This window comes from Callithrix jacchus, chromosome X (assembly GCF_049354715.1).
Source record: "Callithrix jacchus isolate 240 chromosome X, calJac240_pri, whole genome shotgun sequence".
Taxonomy (NCBI): Eukaryota; Metazoa; Chordata; class Mammalia; order Primates; family Cebidae; genus Callithrix; species Callithrix jacchus.
The window spans coordinates 125,307,499-125,334,921 of record NC_133524.1 but is presented as its reverse complement, the minus strand read 5'-3'; the positions used below and the strand labels follow the sequence as shown (position 1 = coordinate 125,334,921).

Here is a 27,423-nt window from a genome sequence, read left to right as displayed (position 1 = left end):
CATGCAGGGACAGGCATATAGTATGAAGCACTTGAGATGTGAATAGAGATAATGTGGTTATGCAAATGTGATACCTTGTGATGGTTAGTATTTGACTCAGTGTGCTTGGGAAGTGGGCAAGTGTGAAAGACACGATCTCGGTCTGTGGCCAGGCTTAGGATCTAGCTGGTGATCAGAATTAGGAAGCATTGGACCTGAAGGCAAGAATCATACTGTTAGCTGAAGAAGAAACCCTTGCAAAGTCCAACAAAGAGATTATTCCCTCAAAATGATCATTAGGGCCTTTGATTTGCAGAATAAGTTCCAGGATAAATTTTACATAATTCACATCATGTCCTCTGATTTAAATGGTTTCACACCCAGAATGGGAGAGTGAATCCATGAATATGGCTTAAGCATCTTCTCCTCTATGGTGAGCATTGTGCTGGCTGCTCTGGTGGTTACAGGTGAGTTAGGAAGCTCAACTCTAGTATCAGAAAGACAAATAGTCATGAGAAAGTGAAATTCATGTTCTCTGGTGGTGGTGAACTGAGCAAAGATGATTTGTCAGGGAGCTAGTTAGTGAGGCATCAACTAGCAGCAGGCCTGTGCTTTTTTTCCCCCCAAGTTCCTGTTAAGTAGCTTCAGAGGGTAAGCTTTGAAGCTCTTCTTAAATAGTTTTCCCCAATGTTGCTGCTACTGAACTTCTTTTGCTCATTAATTTAGCTTATATCTCAGGGAACAAATTAGATGAGCTACGTTGGGAAGACTCATTCTGAGATACTCCAGAAGGGCTGGCTCGTGGAATGAGAATCTCGTGCCTAACCACAGTCATTTTGTTGTGCATTTGCAGCCAGCTAAGGGACTGCTTGGCCAGTGAGCATTATTTCTATGCTGAGGAGACACAGAGGAAAAAACAGGAGATGGGGGTTAGTTGAACCTAGGCTGCATCTTGACTTTGCCACCAGCTTTCTGCGTAGCTTTGGGTATGTCACTTTTCCTTTCTGGACCTCAGTTTCTCCATCTGCCTCATGAGGAGGTTGGCTCTCTTGCTGTATGAAATCTGTCTGATTGCTGACCAGATTCATCGTTCTTCAGCTGTCCTCTCCCCACTCAATTTTTTTCATTACTCCAGTAAAAACAATCACTATACAATAAGGGGAGAGAAGATGGTCGCATCTTTGGGTATATCTGTTAGCTGTTGGAGTTGACCCATCTAAGAACCTATTGGACAAGTTGTGATGATTTTGCCCAAATAAAGACACTTGATATAGATCATAAACCTAGAGTGATTATTAATATGAATATACAATTCCCTCTTTCATTCAATAAACATTTATTGAATATTTACTTTGGGCAACAGCACTGCTGGTGAGAATATGAAAATGAATAAGACATAGTGTTACTATCTCATATTAGTCAGAGCTATACACAAATACCCACAGGAATATGTAACATTTACAAAATGCTTCCCTTACTATAAGAAGCAAACACTGTGCCAAGTACTTTATAGAGCTAAGTGCTAGCCCTTGGTCAGATGTGGCTCCTAAGTCTCAGAAATGTTAATAATTTGCTCAAAGTTACCTGTGTAGTAAGAGATGGAGCTGCCTTATTCCAGAACCCATGGGCTTAACCATTATGTGCTTCATAGACAGTATGAGTTAGGTGCTAGAAGTTTGAATAAAGTGATAGGTGGACCCAAAAAATGAGAGACTGCTTCTTGATGTTCAGCGTGTGGGAAGAGTGTGGGCTTTGAGGTTAGGCAGTGATATGGTTTGGTTCTGTGTCCCACCCAAATCTCATCTTGAATTGTAGCCCCCACAGGTTGAGGGAGGGACCTGGTGGGAGGTGATCTGATCATGGGGTGGTTTCCCCCATGCTGTTCTCACGGTAGTCATTGAGTTTTCATGAGATCTGATAATTTAAAGGTGTCTGGCAGTTCCCCCGCCCCCCCCTTCTGCTGCCATGTAAGATGTGCCTTGCTTCCCCTTTGCCTTCCACCATGATTGTAAGTCTCCTGAGGTCTCCCCAGCCATATGGAACTGTGAGTCAATTAAAACTCTTTTCTTTATAAATTACCCAGTCTCATGAGAACTCTACCCCGATGATCCAGTCACCTCCCACCAGGCACCACCTCCAACACTGATGGTTATAATTCTACGTGGGATTTGGTGGGGACACAGATCTAAACCATATCAGAGCCCTTTCTTCCTGATCAGTTTCAGAAGTCCAGAGGACAGATCCAAAGGCTAGGGGAGAGGCAGGTCAGGAAGAGGAGAAAATTAACATCGAATGAGCAACTACTGTGGGCTGGGGACTGTGCTAAGTACTTTACATACATTTTCCAAATTAATCTCCCAACCATAATATCTTAGTCCATTCCTGCTGCTATATAACAGAATACTTGAGACTGGGTAATTATAAATAATAGAAATCTATTTCTGGAGGCTGGCAAGTCTGAGATCAAGGTGCTGGCAGTTTCTGTGTCTGGTGAGGGCCCAGTCTCTGCTTACTAGATGGTGCCTTGAATGTTGCTTCCTCTGGAGGGTCTGAACCCTGTGTCCTCATATGTCAGAAGGGACAAAGGGAACTAGGGTGCCCCTTCCAACTTCTTTTATAAGAGTACTAATTCATTCATGAGGGTGGAGCCCTCATGATTTAAGCAATCTCAAAAGGCCCTTCCTCTTAATACATAACCTTGGGCTTTTAGTTTCAACATATGAATTTTGCAGGGACATATACATTCAAACCTTAGCACATAAAAATTAGTTATTATTATTATCCTCATTTAACAGAGGAAAAAAAGCCTCAGAGAAGCTAAATAACTTGCCTAAGGTCACACAGCTAAGGAATGGGGTTGAGGGGCAGGATTTGAATTCAGTTATGTGAAACTCCAAAAGCTGAATTCTTTTTAATGCCTTACACTATTTGCTTAAACCCAGAGGGGAGGTGAATGAGTCAACTGAGCAGCAGTGGCTGGTGGTGACATAGGACAACAGCAGAACGGAATAGCATGTGAACAGCTATGATGAGGGGAGCAAGTCACACTTTGAACTCACATAATCTCATTCTGTCCCCAAGAATACACTGAGTCCTACCCTTGCCCCGAGAATTGTCCCTTATTTTGACTGGAAGCTGAGTCTTGCTGCTGACTACAGGTCCTGAGCCCTGAATACAGCAATGCCTCCAGCAACTTCGCAGCTACTTGCTGCCTCAGGGCAGGAGAGTGTGGCCAATTTCATGTACCCCCTTTGCACCTCCAGAGAAATACATAAAAACAGTGGTCCCAACATTTTTGGCATCGGGGGCTGGTTTTTTGAAAGACAACTTTTCCTTGGACCAGGGTTGGGAGGGATGGCTTCAGGATGACTCAAGCGCATTATATTTATTGTGCACTTTATTTCTATTATTATTACATTGTAATATACAATGAAATAATGCTACAACTCACCATAACGTAGAATCAGTGGGAGTCCTGAACTTGTTCTCCTGCAACCAGAGGGTCCCATCTGGGGTGATGAGAGACAGTGACAGATCATCAGGCATTAGATTGTCATAAAGAGTGTACAAACTAGATACCTTACATGTGCTGTTTACAATGGGATTCATGCTCCTATGAGAATGTAACGCCACTGCTGATCTGACAGAAGGTGAAGCTCAGGCAGTAATGGGAGCAATTGAAAGCGGCTGTAAATACAAATGATGCTTCACTGGCCTGTCTGCTGCTTACCTCCTACTGTGAGGCCACAGAGCTGCAGTGGTCCATGGCCCAGGGGTTGGGGACCGGTGCCTTAAAAAGTTTATTCTGCTGATGTTCATTCAATAGTATCATCAGCCTGAACAAACGACAGCACAGAGTTAGGCCAACAGTTACTTATTTATCTGACAGGCAGTTATGAAATACTAATTGTGTGCCAGACACTGTGCTAGGTGCTATCAGAGGAGTGACCTTGAAGTCTGGCAAATAGACACAGATATGAAAACTGGTCATTTCAATCTAATATTGAAATATATGAGAGCCTACAAGGGGTTCAGAGTGGGCAATCAGAGCTGCATTCCTTGACTCATGGGCCTGGACCACTGAATGGATACGGTGGTTGTGGGTCTTCTTGCAGAATTACGACAGGCCCATAGAGCACAGCATGTGGACGCAAGAGTGCTCCCAATGCACGGTGAGAGCATCTACCAATGAATGACACAGCCATAGCTGGTATGGAGAGGGCAAAGTTGCTGTAGGCAAGAGTGGCCTGAGAAAGAAAGATGAAATCTTGTATCTGGGACTACAAAAACAGATGCGGCCAGGCATGGTGACTCACACTTGTAATCCCAGCACTTTGGGAGGCTGAGATGGGAGGATTGCTTGAGACCAGGAGTTTAAGGCCAGCCTGAGAAACATAGTGAGACTCAATCTCTACAAAAAATAAAAATAAATTTAAAAATTAGCTTGGTATGATGATGCATCCCTGTAGTCCCAGCAGCTTGGGAGGCTGAGGTGGGAGGATCACTTGAGCCTAGGAGTTTGAGCCTGCATTGAGCCATGATGGCATGATTGCACTTCAGCCTAGAGTAAGAGAGCAAGACTCTACCGCTAAAGAAAAACAATGAATGTAATTTGGATAAAGACAAATTGGATTAAAAAATGATTCTCCCAAGTGTCAGATCTTTAAATCTTACTATAAATGCATACCTTCAGCTTGGCTTGAATTTCTATTGGTTTGCTTTTATGTTTTTTGTTTGTTTGTTTTTTGAGATGGAGTCTCACTCTGTCACCTAGGCTGGAGTGCAGTGGCACCATCTTGGCTCACTGCAACTTTCGCTTCCCTGGGTTCAAGTGATTCTTCTGCCTCAGCCTCCCGAGTAGCTGGGACTACAGGCTCACACCACTACTTCCAGCTAATTTTTGTATTTTTAGTAGAGACAGGGTTTCACCATATTGCCAGGCTGGTCTTGAATTCCTGATCTTGTGATCCACCTGACTCAGCCTCCCAAAGTGCTGGGATTACAGGCATGTGCCACTGCACCTGGCCCGGTTTGCTTTTATGTTTTTTCCCCTCACCTTGGACATTTTGAAGACTAGGTAAGGTGGGAAAATGTACTATAGAAAAAAGAAGAATGAATGAGTGTTCTAACTAATAGAACTTTCTGCAATGATTGAAGATTCTATTCTGTGCTGTTCAATACAGTAGCCACATATGGGTGCTGAGCAATTGAAGTGTGGCCAGTGCAACTGAGGAACTGAATTTTAAACTTCATTGGAAATGTGGTGAGTAGCTGTTGTATTGGAAAGCACTGCGTGTTCCAGCCTCTTAGCAATATCCCATACACACCCTAGTAAAGGTACAATTAAATATGAAGGCTTCTATTAGCCTAGTTATGGGGACACTTATTTGGGTGTGCATGGGCTTGCCCAATCAAGAGTTGGAGCAACCAAGGTTCCTAAAAACCACGCTGCAAGAGCTTATTCTTAATTTGCATGGTACCTTCAGGCACATGATCTCACTTAATCCCGTAACAACTTTGAACTGGGTAGAGAAGAGATTATCACCTCCGTGAACCTTAGTAAATTTAGGTGATGATGGCAAGGCCCTACAGCAAATCAGGGTGGAGACTAGAAGCCAGGTGTTTCTCCTGGTTAAAAAACTCTTCTTCCTTTTTTTTTTTTTTTTTTTTTTTTTTGAGACGGAGTCACACTGTCGCCCAGGCTGCAGTGCAGTGGTGCAATCTTGGCTCACTGCAATCTCCATCTCCCTGGTTCAAGAGATTCTCCTGACTCAGCCTCCCAAGTAGCTGAAATTAAAGGCACCTGCCACCACGCCTGGCTAATTTTTGTATATTTAGTAGAGACAGGGTTTCACCATGTTGGCCAGGCAGGTCCCGAACTCCTGACCTCAGATGATCCATCTGCCTTAGCCTCCCAAAGTGCTGGGATTACAGGCCTGAGCCACTGTGCCCAGCCTAGAAAACTCTTTCCAGGGGAATAGCTAAGGGAGAATGGTTTCCTGCTACTCGTGCCTGCTACTCATATCCTGGGTCTCGAGGATGAAGAGAGGTGGCGTGCTTCACATGCCTTTTTTTACTTGAGTGTGGCTAATGGGCCATAGACTATTGAGAACCGTATCTTATTCCCTTCCTGCTACCTTGATTTAGGCAGTAAAGATGTTTTTGAAATTTTCATTCAAATATTCAAAATTATGTACTGAGTACAAGTCATGTCGCAGGCACTGTTCTAGCTAGGTCTGGGGTCACATCTGTGAAGAAAGCAAAGATCTCTCCCTTGTGGAGGTAACCCTTCTGATAGAGAGAGACTGATAATAAATACATTGTGTGTGTGTGTGTGTGTATATATATATATATATGATTTTTGTAACATTTAAAAAATATTTTAAATATGCTGTGGTCTCTCATGTCTTTTATGGCACATATGCACCCTGTCCAATATCTCCAATATCTCTTTTGTGTAAATCTGGACTTACATTTCAAGCAAACCGCCTGGCTTGCTGAAAGGTGGAGATACCTTTGGATTCAGTCTTTTGATATGTGTTGAGTGCCACCTATGTGCAGAGCAAGATATTGGGGACTTTGGAATGAGATCCAGAAGAATGAGAAGACAGTATCCCATCTTAGGGAGTTTCCAGGCCAACCCAGGAGGCAGTCCCATGCCTTGGGAGCTCCCAAGCTGTAGAAGGAGCTAGCAGCCTAGTCTGGAAAGGCAAACAACTTCAGGACCCGCTTCTAAAGGGGAATCTCAAGTACACGCACAATGAATTCAGCCTTGACTGTGTGCAGTTGGGTAAACCACTTGTCTCTAACGATGACGACAGGGAACCAGAATGGGGACAGCTCCAGGGAACAAGAAAGGGGACACCATAGGAGCTGTCGCATGTCTCAACAGTGAGGAGGGGCTGAGGGGCAGCCCCTGCTGGATTAGCGTTATCCTGAAAAGGTTTCTGGATGTGATGGGATTTGAGATGCTGCTGCAAGAATGAAGAGGTCGCGGAAATGTGGGGTGGGGGCATCCCAGGTAGAGGGTGCCTCCTGGGCAATGCAGGGAACACGAGGGTGCTGGGCAATTAATCAAGCCTTGGGCACAAGCGTAGGCAGTCACCCCCAATTCAAAGCCAGTTGAAAATGCAGAGAAGAGAGGAGGGTCAGTGTGTGGGTGTCTTGATCAAACCCTTGAGCGGCAAGGGCAAGGACCAGGGTCAGGGTCAGAGGTAGAGGGCCTGAGTGAAGGCAACCCAGACTGAGTCCTTCCCTGAGCGCCCAGGTTTCCTGACAGCTGTTAAGAGAGGTGAGAAAGGGTTAACTGTGCCCCTCCACCGCCCCAAATGCTTCCTGTGTTTGAAATCCTTCAGGTCTCTACAAACCCTCTGGCCCCTAGCCAGGCGGGCATTGTCCGGGGAGCGGTGGTGGTTGTCAGAGAGGCCGCGCAGCCTTTGTTGTGGGGCCACCTCGGGGTTCCCGCTCGCGCTCGGGCCGGGGCTGCAGAGTGCGTGCCGGGAGGGGGGCGGTGCGGGAGGCTCGCTCCCTCTCCCTCTTCCTGCCACCCCCCCAGCCCTCCCGATGACCACATGACCAAGTGGGCTAGCGGCCAAGCCACAAGCTACAAAATGCAGCCCCTGGAGTGAGCGGGGAGCATTCTCGCTGGCAGCCGGGGCCACTGGCAGTTGCAGCCGCGGCCGAGCAGCCAGCCGCTAGGAAAGAGCTCACCATTGCCGCCCCGGGAGCCGCCGAGGCCAGCTTCGCGGCGCTGCCCCGCGGCGGGAGAGGAGGCTGCAGGAGAGCGGAGGCGGCCAGCGGGAGCGGCGGGGCTCAGCGCGCACACTCAGCAGCCCAGGAGCCCCGCGACCTCCGCGCCCGCACGCGCCAGCCGCGGCTCGCGCGTTTCTTGGCCTCCGGGCGTCCGACCTCTCCTCCCTCTCCTCCCTCCCGCCGGCTAGCCGGGGCCGGAGGAGCAGCATGAATCTGCGGCTCTGCGTGCAGGCGCTCCTGCTGCTCTGGCTCTCCTTGACCGCGGTGTGTGGAGGTGAGTGCGCGCCCTCCGGCTCGCCTGGGCTACAGCCGGCGCGCTCCCTTCCCTCCGCCCCTCTCGCACTTCTCCCCGCCTCCCGGGGAGCCCGGCGCGAGCCTTGCAGGAGCAGCCACGTGCCGGCCCGCGCCAGGCAGCAGATTGGCAGGGCGCCCCGGGCCATGGGGCGGCTGGCCGCAAGGACCGCTTCTTCTGCGAGGCTCGACTCGGCCTCTGGCATCACCTGCCTGTCACCTTGTCTCTCTTAACCGCGGCTCGTAGTCCCGGGAGCGCAGGACCACAGGTGTGCCCCATGTGTCCTGCGCCCTGCACCCTGCGTGATGGGGGTGGAGGCGGGGGGCATGCCCGCTCCACTCGTGGATCAATGGAAGGAACTAACCACAGCCGGGTGGGCTGGGCTCCCACGCTGAACGTCTTCTGGTCCTTGAAGGCTGGGAGCCTCCCGCTGGTCCAGGGGCGCCGGAGACCAGGGATGATGTGCCAACATGCAGACGTGACACTTGTTGCATAGGCAGCAGTGCGAAGAGGGGGTGGCGGCATGGAGCCCAGCTGTTGCTCCTTTCTGCCTGAGTGTGGGAGCAGAGGCAGCCTCCCTCAGGCGGGGCCGGGCTCAGCCAGGCTGGGCTGGTCTTCTCCTCCCTCACCCCAGGTCCTGGCTGCTCTCCTCATCCCACCCCAGAGACTTGGTTCTCTCACATCCTGGCTCCAGCAGTCCTTTCTGTCCCAGGCCTCGGCATGCTTCACCTTAGTCTCCCTGTCGCCAGGCACCAAGGGAGGGAGCACAGCACCTGACCTGACCCCTCCCTGCAGCTCAGGAAAGGGGAGTCCTTTTGCCCTTACCTGGCAATACTTGGCACTAGCGCCCATGTCCGCCCCTAGCCTGGTCCCCACCCATGCCCAGCAGCCCCATCCCAGGCTGCCTGTCCTCTGTGTGTCAATGTCTCCTGGGGCTGCCAGCTCCCACCTCCAGCTGCCACAGTCCTATGATCTGGCTGTCATTGCTGCCTGCCTGGCACCACACAAGGGGAAGGCCAAGACCAGGTGGACTAACGCCAGGGCCATGGCTAGAGCCACAGGGAGGTGGGAGCAGAAAGAAGGAGAATGCAAGACAGAGGTTCCTAGGGCAAGAGGACAGGACCCTACATGGTCCCAAATCTTCCAGAACTGAAGAATGGCATGCATCCCAGGAGCCTCCGAGGGGCCCAGCTCGCTCTGCCTGCTGTGGCCCTGGGAGCACTGCCTGGCTTCTCAGAAAGGCGCAGTGCTTGTGATTGGCACCTCCTGCCTACAGGTAGCTGGCTGGCCAGTGATCTCTCTCAAGACCTGAGCACAAAGTCAGCCACCACCACAGTAAGAAGTAGGCAGGCTTCTTCTACAGAAACTCCTGCCAGGCAGGAAACAGAGGGAGGAAAAGATATGAATGAAAGATACAAATGATACATCAGACAGCCTGTCCTCAGACAGCCTACCATCTGGTGTGGTTGGCAAGGCACGATGCTTGCACAATACTACCTCAGGCAAATAGTCCAGGGTGGTGCCTTCAGGGAAGAAAAAGGCTGGGTGCAGAGAGAGTGTTTCAGAGGAAGGTGGGGATTCCAGGTCTGCACACTTGGTGCTTCCCCCAGAGGCTGTGGGGAGAACCCTGGCCGCTAGACAGCCATACAGACAGACCCTCCTGGGGTCTAGCCATTGGGACAGTACTAGCAAAGGGGAGAGCCGGTTTCAAGGGAAGGGAAATAGGTCAGATTGCCAGAACTCCATGCGGCTGGTCCAGAGCCTGCCACTTCGTGCTTGAATTTCCCCGTCTTCATTAGGTCATCTGTCCACTCCGATTTGGGTAAATTCGTTGTCTTCACATTTTGCTCAAGCCTGGTGCTGGAAACGTTTGGGGCTCCCATTGCCTCCTCTACTCCCTGACTTCTCCTGGAGCCAAGGAGGGGCACATCCCCAGAGGTGGCCACCAGCTAAGGATCCAGATACACATGTCCTGCTCCCACTGCCTCCTGTCCTTGGTTAGAAGCAGGCATCCCAGAACCACTTTGTCCTTGGCTCAGACTGGCATGCTGTCCCCAGGCAGAGTCCCCGGTCAAAGTTCCAGCCCCAAAACCACATTTCCTCCTCTCCACACTCTGTCCTGACTTGGAATGCCCACTCCCCCACCCCTCTTCAAGCTACTTCTCATCACCCTGCTACCACTGCATACGCTCCTGCACTGCCTCCTAACCTGGGATACACTTGCTCTTCTGAATCTGAGAACTCCCGGGTCAGGGCCAAGTGTCCCTCAGTCTCTGAGCACCTTTCTTTTTCCCCTCCTCCTCCCCCTTCCCAGGCCCAGCTCAAAGCCTGCAGTCATGGTGTGAGTGTGAGGAGAACCTACTGTACCCCTCCTGCTCAGGGAGGGGACATCTCCCCTCCATCCCCAGTCCTCAGCACTAAGTACCTGTGTAACCTGAGCCAGGCCTCTCTGGCAAAGAACGAAGGCAAGGGAAACAGAGGGCCAGGCTGCCAGACAGAGCATGATGTATCCCAGGGCAGCAAAACTGGCACTGGAGACAGCACAGGGCCTTGGAGAAGGCAACTGGGATGGGGGCAGGGGGCTGCGCAGACAAAGAGACACACGCAGGACCACAGAGCAGTGGAGGGGCATTTAAGAGCACACATTTGGGCTTTTAAAGTCATCCTAAGACAGGCCAGACTGAGAGAGGAAAAACAGGTGCGTCATTTCTGGTGAGGCGGGCATGTTCCTGAAAAGTCACACGTACCTCTGTGTGCGTTGGCAGGGTTGGAGTTCAGATTGCTTGAAAGTCAAATCCTGTCCTCCCCCAACTGCGGTTCTCAGCGTGGAGATTCTCTAGCTTCGTGTGGCTGATGGTGCTTCAGCAGGCAATGGCTCCAACTGCTCTAGGCTGGAGATTGTTTGGGGGATTGCTCCAGCCTCCTTTTATGTAGCAAATGAGCTGGAAGAAAATATTTAAGTGCATTAGGGGTGACCTCCATTTCTAAAGGGAAATTCTTTGGTACAGTCAGGACCTCTGCAGTGATGAGAATCAATAGCCTCTAATTTTCTCCTTTGGACAGCATAAAGCCAGGGTTTCAGGCGTCAGCTTATCTGATAGTGAGCCAGACTCAGAATCAAAAGTAGGAAACAGGTGGGTGATGGGCTCAGAGTGCGGGAGGAACCTGCAGAGCTTCGTGATGCTGAGGACAATGAGTCCCCCACGCAATGGGAGGGATGCAAGAGGCCCGGGGCTGCTGGGTGGCTGCTCTCCAGGGCCTGGCTGGGGGCTTGGTCGACACAGAGTGGCTCTTCTCTGCAGACCCAGAGTCTAGACATCTTCCTGGCCAGAGTCGGAGCCACCAACCCTGCTCCCCATCCTGAAATACAGCCTCTAGCCCTCCCTTTCTGACTGCCACAGACACTCCCAATCTTGGGTGCTGGGCACATGGAGATGATGCCCTCCCCCTCCTGGCACCATGCCTCTTTTCTCCATGCCTGCCACCCCCTGAGCTACAACGGCCTGGGCCACTGCTTCATCCCTTCTGCACCCCCATCAGTTGAAGGTGCAAAAGTGAGAGCCAAGCGTTGACTTGGTTCACTTCACGAGGCCCCTGGGGTCCTACCCCTGTGCCTTATCAGCATCATTCAGACCCACTCTCAGTGATCAGGGTGTGCCTTGAGGGGACCCCAGCACTCAGGGCAGAGGCTGAAGCAGTTGCAGTAGGGGGCTTAGTGAAGGTCTTTTCCTCCCCTCTCTCTCCAGCCCCAGCCCCCTCATAGATGGTGCCAAGAGGGTAGCTCTATGACAGACAGAAGCAGCCTCCTGGTTCCATCTGTACCTATTGCTCCTAAGTGCCAAGATCATTATTCTTTTAATTCTCAAAGGTTATGAATTTCAGGGATAAGTTGGCATGGAAGTGTGGCTAGTTAACTAAATGACCCAAGTCAACAGTGGGGGTCCTCACGGGCCTGGTGATTTTTTCGGGGGGGAAGGGGGAAAGGAGGGTGCAGGCTTGGAGAATATGTGTCTGGGGGGGTGGTGATAGGTGGGTATGTCTGGGTGTGAGTAGGGAGAACTGCAGGCCCAGAGGCCTGGAGGAAGAGGGCCGTAAGGCCAGATCTGCCTACTTTTGGCCCAAGAGGAGGATAAACACTTGGAAATCGTGTGCAAGCGGAGGAGGACTCACAAGAGCCAAGGAGCCAAGGAAGGAACAGAGCGTGGGGATGTTGGAGGCAGAGGCGGAGGGGAAGGGGGAGCTGCCAGGGGTATGACTGCAGTGTGAGCAGCCAATGGGAGGCTACATGGAAACTGTGAGCCAATGGTGGGAATTCCTGGGTAGATGGCAATGGGGCTCGAGGGACAGGGGTACAGATGCAGGCAAAGCAGATGGTGTGCAGTGGGAGAGAGACTGCTATTCATTATCTCTGGCCTCAGATGCTGTATCTGCTCAGGCCTGTACTGGGCATGGCACAAGTACCCTGCCTGGCTGCCTCTTCCCCGGCACCATCTCAACTCTGCACACTGCCGGCTGCCACCAGCAGCTTGGCTTCCCTGCATGGACTGCAGGCTTCATGAGAGTCGGCCTGCATACCTTTTCCCTCACTGCACCCAAGGGTACCCTGCACCACTTGGATTCCATTGTCAGGGCTCAGTCTGGTGTCAGGAGGCTTCTCCTCTAAGCCAGATGTAGACAGAGTAAAGAGAAGCCCCAGAGTGCAGAAGAGAAGCCAGCGGGGCTTGAGATGGAAGGAATTTATAGGAGACACAGGATGCAGGGAGTGGTCTGGGAATGTCAGGAGGTAGGGCATTGGTGGGAGGTGCCAACTGCAACAACCCACCCCCTCCTCGTGCGCAGACATGCTGCTGAAGGTGACCATTCTCTCATTTGTTCATTCATTCCTGCGAGATTTGTGGATCTCTAAATCTGGTCTCAGGTCTCTAAATCTGGTCACAGCGTGAGGCAGGCTGAGTCAGAGACCCCGCCCCCTTAACCCACCTGGCCCAGTCCCATCCACTGAGAAGACCTCTAGCCCTAGAGATGCCTAACCACCTATGAGATGCCCAGGGTGAGATATGCGCTCCCTAGTACTCAAAAGTGGGTCATCCTGCATATCAAAGGGCGTAGGAGTACAATGACGTGATGTTCTGGATTTGCTTTAAAATACTGCAGTCAAGGAAAAAAAGAAAAGGGATAATAAAGCATATGTGACTCCATCTGGATAACTGTTGAATCCGGGTGATGGGTACGTGGTGGGGGGTGTCATTGTAATGTCATATGTCTGAAATGTTTGAAGTGTACCAGTTGCGGGGGTGCCATGGGGATTGCTGCCTCCCGCCCCCCAGCCAAGTATAGGCGTGATGCCCCGAAGTGCACACCCCGCAATGACGTTCCAAAGAAAGGACCCACTTGTGCCTGTCAGAAACATGACAGAACTGTCCAAAGGACATAAAATCAGCTACAGGACAGTGCAGAAATGGCAAATTTTCCCTCAAGATGCGAAAGAAAAACCAAAGAAAATCTACAGGGAGCACCGCTGCATGGACAGACTGCTCCTCCCTCGGGCCAACACCCTTCCTCACTAACAGGCTTTCTTCTCTCTGCAGGGCCCCTGATGCCGCTTCCCGATGGGAATGGTCTGGAAGAGGGCAATGTCCGCCACCTGGTGCAGCCCAGAGGGTCGAGGAACGGGCCAGGGCCCTGGCAAGGAGGTCGGAGGAAATTCCGCCGCCAGCGGCCCCGCCTCTCCCATAAGGGCCCCATGCCTTTCTGAAGCAGGTACTTGAGCCTCTGGTCAGTAGACAGTGCTAAAGCGGAGGGAGGGAGAGGGACAGTCTAGAAGCCGGGTGACCCTGCCGCTCATCACTGGCCAGACACATCCACCAAGCAGTCCTGGCACCACATACATGGGGGCTTAGAGCTGGAAAGGGAGCTTATGGGGCAGCTGTCTAGCCCCTTTATTTTACAGATGGTCTTCTCCGAGGCCCAGAGAGGGGCTTGATACTTGGGGCCAGTCTCCCTTACACCCTGCTGCCTGGGGTTGGGGAGGCTGGCCTGCCTGGAGATTTCTAGATATCCTGGTGGACCTTAACGGCTGGGGAGGGGTGCCCAGGGAAAACCTACAGATAGATGCCCAGTAGACTCTCACCAGAGTTGGGGAAGGAGGCGGAGAGCTTTAGGGCCTCAGCGGCAGAGAACAGGAGGACAATTGTGGCTGGGGTTGCCTGGAGGTGTGAGAGGGAAGGAAGAACCAAGGTGGCAGCAGAGAGAGCAGAGCCGGAGCCTGCCCCTTGCCTGGACTGCTGGCTGTACCATTGCAATGGGGACAGGCAGGCATCAGCTCAGGGGCCTTGGGCTGGAGGTTTGGGTTGAGCGGGGTGGGAGGGGAGAGAGAAGGCGGTCTCCTCTCCTTTCCTGGGGAGTTTCTTTGGCCTAGGATATGTTCATGACTTCTCTCTTGTCATTTTTGCCTCCTTAGGACTGAAGGGGCCCCCAAGTGCCCACGCTCTGCGGTTCTGTCTCCTCCATAGATTGGTCTGCTTCTCTGGAGGCCTCACGTCCATTCAGCTCTCACCTCGCACCTGCTGCAGCCACCAATGGGCCGGGCTCTTCTCACCTGCTTGCTTCCCCCAGTGGCGTGCTCCTGGCTGTAGTCTGGATGATTCCCTTTCTCTCTCAAGGATCCGTCCAATCCAACTTCCTGACCCCTCCCTGGACTGACTTTGGAGATCCAACCCCAGAAGGTCCCCTTCTTCTCCAGGTCCCCTCTGCTCTAGTCCCTGCCTGTCTCATCTTGTTCCTTCCTCGTGTCCGCCCTGGGCATGGGGAGAAAACATTCCCCTCTGTGGGCTCCAGCAGATCCCTTGTTTTCCTGGTCAGTTGGACGCCTCACCAGGCCTCCAGGAAGGAGTGCAGAGAAGAGCAATGAGACTAGGTAGAGGTGCTGGCTGCAGGGATCCAGGCAGGGCACATTGTGTGCACGGAAGTGTGGGGGCGGGAGCTCTGCTGAAGCGGGTGGAGCATCGGTGTTTGCTCAGTTAAGGAAGAGGTAAAGGAGAGGGGTCTGTGAAGTCCTTTGCCACTTCTCTTGCCTTACTGTATCTCCCAATACTCCCTTCTCCCTGCTCCTCCACCCCATCCCCAGCTAGGCCAAGCTCCAGGTCAGGAGGGGAGGGTGCTGGGCCTGACATGGCTCTATACCCTCCCAGGGGTAAAAGCCAAGCAAGAGGTTGTTTTTGCCAAGAATCACAGAAGATATGCTCTGAAAGGACCCTTGGAGATGACTTAGCCTTCTTAGGCAAACGCCTGCAAAAACAGAAGCCTGGAGAGGTGGGTGACCTGCTCAGAGTCACTGCAGAGCTGGGTTGGGGACCAGGTCTCCCATCTCCTGCTCTATGATGTCCTCTTCCCTCTTGATGATGTCTTTTCAAAGCAAATGAAGTGCCTTTTCCCGAGGCTGGGGCTGTGGGTGGCTGGGAGGGGAAGGGAAGGGAGAGGCCAGCTGGCTGTGAACTGCCCTGTCGTGGGGCTGGAGCTGCTCCCACCTCCCTGACCTTCCCCTGCCTCTCAGTTCCCCCAGCTGGGCTGGAAGGTTCCATAACTGGCCAGCTGCCCCCATTCTGGCAGCTTTCCCAGACCCAGAGTACTCTAAAAGGGGCGGCTCAGACACTGAGACTACTGGTCGACCCCCGACGGTGGTTCTCAGGAGCCTGAGGTGGTTTTCAATCATTGGACTCCATGGCCTTCCCTTCGTGTTGACCAGACCTTCCTTCCAGGGCTTTTCCTCTGGGGGAGGTGGAGAGGGGAGAAGAAGGAAGGAGAGGCAGGAGGAAGAAAAGAAGGCAAAGGAAGGAAAGAAAGATGGGAGGAAGAGCAGCTGGAATAGCACTCTCTCCCTGGGAGGCCCCAGCTTCCGTGAGGGGCCTTCACCAGCCATTCTCTAGAAGAAGCTTTCTCGCCTTTTGCCTGAGGAGGCTTCCCGGAAGGGAGAAAGGGAAGACAAGAGCCTGATGCCCAACTTTGTGTGTGGGGGGATGGGGGGGTCAGGGCCCCCCAAGTCCCACAATAACCCCAATGTTTGCCTATTCGCCTCCCCCAAGCCCCTTTACCTCTGCTGCTGCTAACGCTGCTGCTGCTGCTGCTTAAAGGCTCACCCTGGGGAGCCAGGCTGGGCACCAGCCTTCCCTACTCCCCTCACAGTTGGCGTGGGGACTGGTCGGTGTCCAGAAAGTCTCTTCTGCCACTGACGCCCCCATCAGGGACTGGGCATTCTTTCTTTCCTCCTTTCTGCATCTCCTGCCTCATCAGCCTGCCATGACCTGCACCCAAGCCAAGCCCCTTGGGGAAAGGGACAAAGGTGGGGACAGACGATGGGAGCGGGTGGGCTGGAGGGAGTTGTCTTATTTAAAGTGGTTGTTTATGATTCTTATACTAATTTATACAAAGATATTAAGGCCCTGTCCATTAAGAAATTGTTCCCTTCCCCTGGTTCAATGTGTTTGTAAAGATTGTTCTATGTAAATATGTCTTTATAATAAACAGTTCAAAGCTGACAGTTCGACCTTACTCTTAGAGGTCATGTTCAGGAGGGGCGTTCCTTTCCCCTGGGGGCCACGGCCGTCCCTGTGCTCACATATTGCATGTGCAGGGAGGTAAGTGCCTGCATCCCAAATCGGTTCTAGGTCAACTGGCCTCAAACTGATTTGCCACGAGCTCACACAATGAGTCCCTAAGCTTAATGACCAGTTCACATAAAATCCAGCCCACTTTTAGGTTTTGCTGGCATCTGTTTGGGTGTCCCAATTTTTTTGGCAGTGTCAATGGAAGAATTTTTCAAAAGCAATTTATTCAAGAACATGCTGATTAAATGCAGGATTGCTACTAAAAACTGTTTTGTATCCTTGGTGGGTGCCTTTTCTGTTTTATCTACTTTGGGACACTTTCAGGATTTTTTGGCCAGTTGGCCTTTCCTGAAAATGTTATGTTTTCAGCGATAAGTACATTTGATAATGACTTGATTTGTATCATTTTATGTTTCACAAAGTAGACTTGCCTGATGAATGAGATAGCCTGAAAAATAAAATGCAAAGAGTTCAATATAATTCTGCCCCATCTGTCTCGCTTCATGCTTGTTGTCAAAATGCCAATATCTTGCAGAACAGAAAGGAACACTGGGTACATGCTAATTTGGTTAATAAACCCATTAGGTCCACACAGGCATACACAACACAGAGCAAAACTCAGCGAGAAGCCGAGAGGAGGGATCAAAAGAGCTTCATTTGATAAATCCCATGGGAAATCTCATAGCTTTGACAAGTATTTAGTGCTAGAAATACACAATTTTAAAGAAAGGGTCTTTAGGCAAACTCCCTAAAATGTCATAAAACTGCTCAATAGGACGGAAGATAGAAAAAGTCATCCACATACTTACCTGGCAGGGGAGATACCATGATCACGAAGGTGGTTTTCCCAGAGCGAGGCTTATCCATTGCACTCCGGATGTGCTGACCCCTGCGATTTTCCCAAATGTGGGAAACTTGACTGCCTACTTTGTGGTAGTGGGGGGATTGCGTTTGCACTTTCCCCTGAATTAAAAAAGAAAGAAAGAAAAAGTCACCCATGAGCCTACAAAACCATCTCATCATTGACAAAATGCTGCAAGTTGTGACAGTGATTTAAAAATGCAATGTTACTGCTGGGTTCGGTGGCTCACACCTATAATCCCCAGCACTTTGGGAGGTCAAGGCAGGCAGATCACTTGAGGTCAGGAGTTCGACACCAGCCTGGCCAACATGGTGAAACTCTGTTTCTACTAAAAATACAAAAATTAACTGGGCATGGTGGTGAGCACCTGTAATACCAGCTACTCGGAGGCTGAGGCAGGAGAATCACCTGAACCCGGGAGGCGGAGGTTCCAGTGAGTCAAGACTGTGCCACTGCACGCCAGCCTGGGTGACAGAGCCAGACTCAGTCTCAAAAAAAAAAGAAAAAGAAAAAGTGATGTTACTTTGGAAGTGCCTCTTAGGAAAACTGGTGTAAAATGCCTTCTTTAAAAATTACTAGTTTGGCTTTTAGGCAAACAGGACATCAGAGGAACTGGTTTTAGGCAGAGGTTTCAGGTGAGCTGGCTTTATGCCGATTGGTCTGTAACCTCCCTAATCATCCCCAAAGTTCTAATTTCACATCAAACCAAGGAGAAAGGGGTGTGGTGGGAGCAAGACAACTTAACACTGACCCGTAAGTGTATAGTGAATTAGATAAGTGAATCTAGAATCTGGTCTTCAAATTCTAGAATGCAAACTCTTTCTACAGTACTACGGAAGGTCCCCTAACCAGAAAGAATTAGGTACAAAATGTGTTTGATTTTTTTTTTCTTAGACAAGAGTCTCACTGTCACCTCTGCCCAAAACCAGTTCCTCTGGTGACCAGGCTGGAGGGCAGTGGAGAAATCTCAGCTCACTGCAACCTCTGCCTCCCAGGTTCAAAGGATTCTCCTGCTCAGCCTCCCAAGTAGCTGAGATTACACGCACCTGCCACCACGCCTGGCTAATATTTGTATTTTTGGTTTTCTTAGTAGAGACAGGGTTTCACCGTGTTAGCCAGGCTAGTTTCAAACTCCTGACCTCAAGTAATCCACCCACCTTGGCCTCCCAAAGTGCTGAGATTACAAGCACAAGCCACCGTACCCGGCCGTGTTTGATATTCTTAGTAAGTGCAATACGAATTTGCAGTACAAGATGGTGTAGTGTAGGCTGGGGGGATCAGCGAAAGCAAATAGAGGCTGAGTGACTAAAACAGGCCCTGGAAGGCACAATAGCATTCGGTTAAGTTGGTGGAAGGATGATGGGCAGTGACGGCAGGGACAAGGAAGGGGGAGCAGCCACCAGGTCCATGGAACATATGTAGTCAACTAACTGGATGCTACTGGGTGGATGCCAGTGTGACCTCCTTGGGGCAAGGGATAAGGAAAAGTAAAGTTGTTGTCTTCTGTAAAGATAATTAGAACTCAGACCAAAGGAAGGCAGGACATATGATACGCGTTTCTAGCCTTTGGAGATACCTTGACCGAATAAATACAACAGAAGCAGAGTAGGGCATTGTTTTTCAAAATGCAGAGCTTAGGAAAAGAAATAGGAATTCATTTGACTGATTGTTTCTGGACTGGAGGTCCCGGACTGAGGTTGATGGGTGGGGGCAGAGAACCTGAAAAACAACAGTCTTTCAAATCCATCCGAAATTAGGCAGACTCTGAAATTACAGAGATTAGGGAAGCAAACAGACTCAGACCACACACAGCTTCTCAGGACCCCAGGTGCTGTGTAAAACGAGCCATAACTGCTTAGAAAGCTAAGCTTTCAGACACTCCTGTAGGCCTGGCTGGCTTGGTACCCCAAGCAGGGGCTGGGCTCCTCCACGTTGAGGGAACCACGAGGCCTGGACTGAGCAGCCATTCTAAGGTCCTTATAGTACTCGATTTTTCAAGCCTAAAGGTTATTCAACTGAAATTTCTCAATCCAAAGTTTCTTTCTGACCAGAGTGAACCTGTGCCAGCTAACTGCCAAAGGAGATGGCAGAGACTTACTCAATACCTTCCTCTCCCGGCTTGACAAGGGCCGCTGACTCAGCCAGCATTTCTCGGTAGCTCTCGGAAGGAAGGCTTCTCTAGGACTCCTTTGAAAATCCAGCTTTTCCTACGAAGCGGCCAGTGCTCAGAGGAGCCAGCAAGGGACTCCCCTTGCCGCTGTCTTGGACTTCAGTCAAAGGCCCGAGCTGCATCCAGGACACTTCCTTGAATGTTTCAAATCAGCAGCCAGCAGACTTTTTCTGTAAAGAGCCAGATAGTTTTTTCGACTTTTTGAGCCATACAGTCTCTATCCCAACTCAAACCTCTTTGAGTTTGATGCTGCCACCTACTTTATAGCACTGTGGTCGGGATTGACTGTGATGACGCAGGTAACAGTTTCCGCACAGGCAAAACAGCCATACACAATACATACACCAGTGGACATAACCGTGATCCAAAAAAGCTTTGTAAAAGCAGGTGGAGGCCTGGCGTGGTGGCTCACACCTGTAATCCCAGCACTTTGGGAGGCCGAGGTGGGTGAATCACAAGGTCAGGAGTTTGAGACCTGCCTGGCCGAAATGGTGAAACCCCATCTTTACTAAAAATAATAATTTTAAAAAACTAGCTGGGCGTAGTGGTAGGCGCCTGTAATCCCAGCCACTTGGGAGGCTGAGGCAGGAGAATTGCTTGAACCTGGGAGGCGGAGGTTGCAGTGAGCCAAGATTGCGCCACTGCACTCCAGCCCAGGTGACAGGCCATACTTTGCCCAGCCCTGTGTCAAGTAACAGCAAGCCCTTCAACTCAGCCCCGGACCCTTTGCCTGGAGCCCAAGGGAAAGACTTACATTCCGCAGCAAGGTGTAGAATTAAGGGATTTCATACACTGGTTACGTGATGGCCTCTGATAATAACCATACTAACAAACTGATTTCAGTGGAACGGGAAGTCTGGAGTCAGATCACGCTTCAAATCCTGGCACCACTATTTACTCACCTGTGTGACCTTGTTTTGGCTTTGGGCAGAATGCTGCTGCCCACTTCATAGCACTGTGGTCAGGACTGACCACAATGCTGCAGGTAACGCGTTTGGCACAGTGCCCGGCCCACGTTACAAGTGTTACGAGCTTACTAAGTGGGAGCTATTATTATCTCTGCTAAGCCTCATTCTAGCCCTGAGAACTGGACAGGGCAGCCATCATTATCCCTAATTTATACATAGAAAATCAAGTCCATGGAGGTGAGGTCACTTGTTCAAATTCACAGAGCCATTCGTGGGTGAGTAGAGCCTCAAACCTGGGTCTGTACCCAGCTAAGGTCAGCTGCTGCTATGGTTCGAATGCATCCTTCAAATTCATATTTTGGAAACTTAATCCCCAAATTCATATGGTTGATGGTATCTGAGGTGGGGCCATTGGTAGGTAATTAAAATTTAAAAAGGTCATCAGGATGGTGCTGCCATATGGAAATGGTGGCTTTACAAGAAGAGGAAGAGACATGAGCTGGTACACTCTTGTCCTCCTACTATATGATGCCATTCTACCACGTTATGTTTTAGCAAGAAGACCCTCACCAGATGCCAGTGCCATGTGCTTGGACTTCCCAGCCTCCAGAGCTGCGAGCTGAATAAAGATTTTTTTTTTGTTTATAAGTAACTCAGTCTGCGGCTACAGAAAACAAACTAACCACTTCCTTGCTCCTGCCAATGGTCCTCTTTCCCACCATGAGCATGCCTCAGCCACTGGAAACTTCCAGTCTCCCAGATAACCTATAGGGACTCCCCAGGGACAGATTAGGTCCTCAGCATTCTTCCTTGTAGAAGCTTAGCTTGGGCGGCAGCCCAGGAGGCCTCTCCAAAGGTGTTAAGTGCTCACCATTAGCACCTGATCTGTCTGGAATTGTGGAGCCAGGCACCTGCTCCAGGAGACCTGCCTGGCCATTGGGGTTCCTTTCTGCACAAGGCCAGGGCCCCAGAAACCTGAGTTCCAGTCCTGAATCTGCTTCTGCCCAGGGCTTGCTGGGTAGCTTAGCAAAGCCTTTCCTTTTGGCCCTTTCTGGGCCTCAGCCTACTCACCTACCCAGGACACCTGAGTGGGTATATATGAAGCACCTGCTTGTGAATAAAACTTAGTCGGGGTCCTAGCTAACAGTGGGAGGTGATTCAGGCTGCCCTCCGGAGGCACTTCAGGACCTGACCCAGGGACCCGTAGGGAGGAGCTCTGAGAGGAGAATTGGGCATATGGCAGGAAAATGAGAACCTAAGCCAGTGAGGAAGTCCACAGCTGGGTTACGTGGGTTACACGAGCTTCCCATAACCTCAGGGGCTGCTGGAACCTCCATTCCATACTTCCCCCATTGCTCAAATTAAATGCTTTCTGATCTTCCCTGAGTGTTAAAAAAATTGGCACACTGCTGCTGAGCTAGCCTAGTGGTGTGAAACTTGGGTTCTGAGCTCTGGATCCTAACCCCAGCTTGGCCAGTAACTGGCTGTTTGACTCCAGGCAGGTCTGTTCATCTATTAGGGTCCTAGTTCTCCCTCATCTATTTTCATAGGATGACAATCTCTGCTTTCCCTTAAACACATAGAATCATAGAAGGACATGAGCCTGAGAGGTCGCTCAGTACCCTAAGCCCTGTCATTTTTACAAATGAAGAAAATGACACTCAGAAAGGGAAAGTGATCTCTTAAAGGAACATAGCTGGATGGTCCTAGCAGACTCATACAGAGCACTTCTCATGTGCCAAGCACTGTTGGAGGAACTTCACCTGTCCTGACTTATTTAGTCCCCTTCACAGTCCCATTTTATAGGTGGGGAAATTGAGGGACTGAGAGGTTATGCCATTAGTCTAAGGATCTTCTGTGGTATGTGCAAACGAACTGAGAGAGACAAGGTGGCATTGCTTTAAAGGAAGGCAAAGGTACTGCTGAAATGCCAAGCATTCCCTCCAGGGCTGCAGTCACTTCTCGTCTGTAGGGGAGGGGCTTTGGCACCCTCAGTCCCAGGGCAACAGAACTGCTTGTGACTTCAGGGCTGTGGGAGGCCTGCTGGGAAGAGGGTGCCACTTTTTCCATCTAGGTGGAGACATCTCTGGCTCCCTCCCCAGCAGGTGTAGGGATAGGGGCTATTGCCATTGGCATATGTTGTGGGGGATTTCATCCCCCATGTCTCTAGGTTCCTAAACTTTCTCAAAGTCTGGAGTTTCTCTTTCCTTTGGAAACTCCCAACTCCTCAGATGTGAGTGATGTGGAAAGATAAGGGAAGATAAACAAAGCAGGGAGGAAAAAGGTCCCAGTGAGGAGTACAGGGGGGTGGAGGAGGGGGTTTCACCACACAGCGCCTTCCACCTCCAGCACTGCAGAGATCTTCTGATTATCATCTTTCCTCCTTTCCCCTACTCTGGGCTACCCCCCAGCTCAGCTCCACAGCCCTCCCACCCCCATCCTCACTTCCAAATTGCCTGTCAAGTTTCAGGACCCACGTGGTGTGTAAGTTTCAAAAGGAGCTCCCTGTCTTTCAGTCTATGCCCAAACTTTCAGAACCCAAGCCTAGAAAGAGCCCTTTGGCCTATCCCTATCCCAAATAATTAGTCTCCTGGACAATCAGCTAAAAAATGCCTACCCTTGGCCAGGTCTGGTGGCTCACACCTGTAATCCCAGCTCTTTGGGAGGCCGAGGCGGGCAGATCATCTGAGTTCAGGAGTTTGATTCTAGCCTGGCCAACATGGCAAAACCCATCTCTACTACAAATACAAAAATTAGGGCATGCTGGTGGGCGCCTGTAGTCCCTGCTACTCGGGAGGCTGCGGCGGAAGAATCCTTTAATCTGGGAGGCAGAGGTTGCACCATTACACTCCAACCTGGACAACAGAGCAAAACTCTGTCTCAAACAAACAAACAAACAAACAAACAAAAAATGCCTACTCTGTGCAGGACACCACACAAGGGACAATGGAGGAGGAACAGTGGAGAAGACTTGGTCCTCACCTTTCCTCTGGGAAGCTCCAGGGAAAAGAGGTGTGTGGCGAGGGTGCAGCAGCACTCGCTAGCTGTTGCGGCCACAGTGCCCTCTGTACCACTCCCCCGCAACCCCAGGGATGGTCCCCCGGCCCCAAGCCTGTGCACTAGCCTCAGCAGGACCTGCGAGGGAGGGAGCTTCATACCCATCTTTTCTATGCCTGAACTTTCAGAACCCACGCCTAGGAAGAGCCCTTTGGTCTACCCTACCCCAAATAATCAGTCTCCTGGACAATCAGCTAAAAAACGCCTACCCTTCGCTGGTCATGGGGGCTCATACCTGTAATCCCAGCACTTTGGGAGGCCGAGGCAGGCGGATTGCCTGTGGTCAGAAAGCAGAAGCTGGGAAAGCCTCAGCCTAAATCACCCAAACCACATTTCTGGTGCTCTGCTAGTTTCACCAGACTTCCCTTGCCAGATTCTGCACCTCCCTCCAATTCTCTGGGTCTTCCAAGTGCTGGCCAAGGCCCACCTCCCCCATGAAGCCTCCCTGAATGCTTTCCTAGCCCTAAAGGTCACCTGCAGGTAAGGCCAGGATTGGAACCCAGACTTCTCCCCGCCACCTGCAAAAGCCCTTGTGCTCGCCAACCATACACTTCTTCTCCAGACTAGGCATGGCCATAGCCATGACGAAAGCAATGATGCTGACAGTGATAACGGGGGAATGTAATGATCATACCTTCCAGCATGGGATGCGGAGACCTAAACATCCTCACTCCTCCAAGTTCGAAGCCTGGGTCAGTCACTTCACCTTTCTGGGCCACAGCTTTACCTTTTCTAAAATGAAGGTAAGAATCCCTAGCTCCCTCTCAGACTTCTAGTGACTGAAGTTTCTTTTTGTCTTTTTTTTTGAGACAGAGCTTTCACTCTTGTTGCCCAGTCTGGAGTGCAATGGCGCGATCTCGGTTCACTGCAACCTCCGCCTGCTGGGTTCAAGTGACCCTCCTGCCTCGGCCTCCCAAGTAGCTGGGATTATAGGCATGCACAACCACGCCCAGCTAATTTTGTATTGTTAGTAGAGACAAGGTTTCTCCATGTTGGTCAGGCTGTCTCGAACTCCCGACCTCAGGTTATCCACCCAACTCAGCCTCTCAAAGTGTTGGGATTACAGGAATGAGCCACCACACCCAGCCGTGACTGAAATTTCTGAAGTTAAAATATTTGGAACAGTAGAGAGTGCTGTGTGTGTAACAGGGGAAAAAAACCCACCTCTCTCAGCGGGCGCCATGAAGAAACACCCTGTCTCCATGTAAAAGTGCTTTTTGATCTGTTAAAAGGGCTATGGCAATTCATTTCTCAGCATTCACCAAATATTTATTGAGGGCCTGCTTTGTACCACATTCCTTATAAGTGAGAGGGAAACAGACGTTATTCAAAAATCACAACTGAATACATAACCAGGAACTGTGGCGAGAGCCCTGGAGGTGTAAAACAGGCCTCTGAGAAGTTTATCACTGGGGTCATGATCCGGAGTCAGAGAAATCTTCCTAAGTGGGAGGAAGCAGCTGGGATTTATTCTTAAACCCATTTCACAGATAATGAAGCAGGCCCTGACCAGGCTGCGACTTGCAGAATGAGAGATTCCACTGAACTCCTGTGGGCTGGCTGACTCCCTCTGTGGCTCTAGGCTGGGCAAGCAGGGTGTATGTACTATGGTCACTAAGATGTCGTCTCCTGATCACTTGTCCAGGCCCTATCAAATTCACCAGGTGAAACTGAGGGACTGAGAATTCCCCACCCATAGGAGTGGCAGGCTTCATGCATCTGGGTCAGCTTGATGGCCACTTTGGAAACTTTTTACATGTTTTCCTTTCTTTGTGCTCGGCCTCCCTTTCTCTGCGCTTGGCCTCCCTTTCTCCTCCAAGCCTGCTTAGTCTTTGGGGGAAATCCAGTGTAACATGAGAGGCTGCCCCCTGCTGGCTGAATTATGGAACTGCAAGGAATTTTTAAGGCTTGAGCCAGGTCTAGGCCCAGGCCATGAAAGAAAGTTCCCCAGGTCATCTCCTCTTTCCAGTTCTGCAGGAGGTGTGAGAAAGAGCAAAGACCATTTTTTTAAGGGGGGTCATTTTAAAGTTGCTTCTGTTCCAAGATTCTGAGTCTGAACAATTTTGTGGGTGTGCCTCCCTGACTTGAGAGGGTGAGATGGTGCCTCTACAGGTCACGGGCATATGTGGGCTCCATGCATCTACTTGTGTGAACACCAATGGGCATGCATATTTTCTTCTCGCTGTATAGCATATTGTAGTCCAAATGCATGTTCACTAACAGAGGGAGAGAGTTGCCGCCCAGAGTCACGGGGGGTGAAGTCTGTGAGGGCAGAGGGCAGCATCTAGGTCTCCAAGGCCAGGCCAGGCCCCATTTGCATCCTTACAGGACTGTCTTAGGCTGCCTGGCCCTCGAGCTGTACCAAAGAGCTCTTCCCCCAGTGAACCCCGTGTTCCCACCAGTTTCCCCCCTACCAGGTACACTAACCCTGCACCTCCACAGCTGCTGTGGGAAATCTCATACCTTCTGGTGGCCACATTCCTGTGAGTGCTCATGGGAGAATCCTTAAGGAGCAAACCCTCCCATCCCTCCAGCCCCTGCCAAGGCCCACATCCAGAGCTGCTCTTTTCCTCTATCTGGGCTGGTGCACCCCTACAGCATGCTTCTGGCCAGCAAACATTCTAATCAGTTGGTGTCCAGAGCTTGTTGGCTATCAGAGATTTTCACTATTGCCCCTGTCCAATTCCCATTTAACCTGGAGCTTCAGGAGACCATGAATTAGGGCGCTACTCTTGTTCTCAGGCAAGATTCTTTCTCACTGCTCCTCCAAGTGGCATGAAAACACTAGCTCACCTTGCTAGTCTAGGCAAGCCAAATCCCTTGGTGAGGCCATGAGCCATCCATTAAATACTTGAGCTATTAGGCTGAAAGCAGAAGTGTCAGATCACAGCCAAATGACCCCCTTGGACTTTGCCCAAAGGGAAAGCTTTCTGAGTGAGCTCAGAGGGATGGGAGCTCTGGATCTTCCAAGTTCAGCTCCAAGTGAGTGCTCACACACAGGCCGAGCCTTGTCCTTTGCCCATGGGTGGAGTACACCAGCCACACCCGCAGCATTTCCAGGAAATACCCTCTTCTGCTCCCTGGCTTTGGCCTCGATTCCTCCTTGCAGAAGTGCAGACAGTGTAAAGCTGCTTTTCATAGGTTACTGCTGTGCTGGGCTCCTCCTCTGCCCAGCCCATGACTTGCCCATTCCCAACCGCTGTCCTGCCCTTACCACGGCCCTGGGGACTGTGATGTGGTGCGACAGAGAAGAAGCTTCCATCCCAGTTGCGCCACTTGGTAGGAGAGCCACTCTCCCCTTCTTGCCTTAACTTCCCATTATCTATAACAGGGGGATGGTAACTATGCCCTTCCCACAGTTACCTTTAGGCCCAATTAAGACACTGGATCCAAAAGTACTTTGAAAGGAAAACCATCGCTGGAAGCACGCAGGTGGTGAGCTCAAAGCTCTGAGGTGCTGCCCTCAGCCAGCTCTCCCATCAGCACAGAATGTCACCCTTGCCAGAGTCCCTTGATTCTCCGGGTGTGCAGGAATGATTTGTGACCCATAGGTTTAGAGAATCCCAAGCTTGGTAAGGACCTTAGTTGGGGTGTCAAGGGATAATACAAGCTACCATTTATTGAGCAATCACATGTTAGGTACTGTTCTAAGTGCTTTGTGTATTATACTCATTTCATCCCTATAAGAAGCCCGTGAGATAGAAACTGTTACCATTCCCATTTACAGATGACAAAATCAAGGCTCAATCCGATTAAGTAAATTGGCCGAAGTCACACAGCTGGTAAACTGGGCCAAGATT

General features: G+C 50.7%; 2 protein-coding genes and 1 non-coding gene across 3 annotated transcripts; all 3 read left to right on the top strand.

The window, feature by feature from the left end:
• Positions 1-7,611: 7,611 nt before the first annotated feature.
• On the top strand, positions 7,612-17,106 carry APLN (apelin). The gene is made up of 3 exons (XM_035288603.3): positions 7,612-8,005; positions 13,612-13,783; positions 14,484-17,106. Exons 1-2 carry the CDS (start codon positions 7,939-7,941, stop codon positions 13,776-13,778), a joined length of 234 nt encoding a protein of 77 aa, XP_035144494.1. The 5' UTR covers positions 7,612-7,938; the 3' UTR covers positions 13,779-13,783; positions 14,484-17,106.
• Positions 14,135-16,559, top strand: LOC118150486 (uncharacterized). Its single transcript, XM_054250951.2, has 3 exons — positions 14,135-14,366; positions 16,105-16,166; positions 16,205-16,559. Exons 1-3 carry the CDS (start codon positions 14,135-14,137, stop codon positions 16,523-16,525), a joined length of 615 nt encoding a protein of 204 aa, XP_054106926.1. The 3' UTR covers positions 16,526-16,559.
• Positions 17,107-17,427: 321 nt separating the features above from the next.
• Positions 17,428-17,592, top strand: LOC118150860 (U1 spliceosomal RNA). The gene has a single exon (XR_004738985.2). It is a non-coding gene; the product is annotated as a U1 spliceosomal RNA (small nuclear RNA).
• The last annotated feature ends 9,831 nt before the right edge of the window (positions 17,593-27,423 follow it).

Excerpts from the sequence above, each read along its gene's own strand:
- LOC118150486 (XM_054250951.2), top strand. The coding sequence starts at position 14,135 with ATGCCCAGTAGACTCTCACCAGAGTTGGGGAAGGAGGCGGAGAGCTTT. Across the intron at positions 14,367-16,104 it reads TCAGGGGCCTTGGGCTGGAG|CCCCTTTACCTCTGCTGCTG; the intron begins GTTTGGGTTGAG and ends GCCTCCCCCAAG. Across the intron at positions 16,167-16,204 it reads TTAAAGGCTCACCCTGGGGA|TTGGCGTGGGGACTGGTCGG; the intron begins GCCAGGCTGGGC and ends CTCCCCTCACAG.
- APLN (XM_035288603.3), top strand. The coding sequence starts at position 7,939 with ATGAATCTGCGGCTCTGCGTGCAGGCGCTCCTGCTGCTCTGGCTCTCC. Across the intron at positions 8,006-13,611 it reads CTTGACCGCGGTGTGTGGAG|GGCCCCTGATGCCGCTTCCC; the intron begins GTGAGTGCGCGC and ends TTCTCTCTGCAG.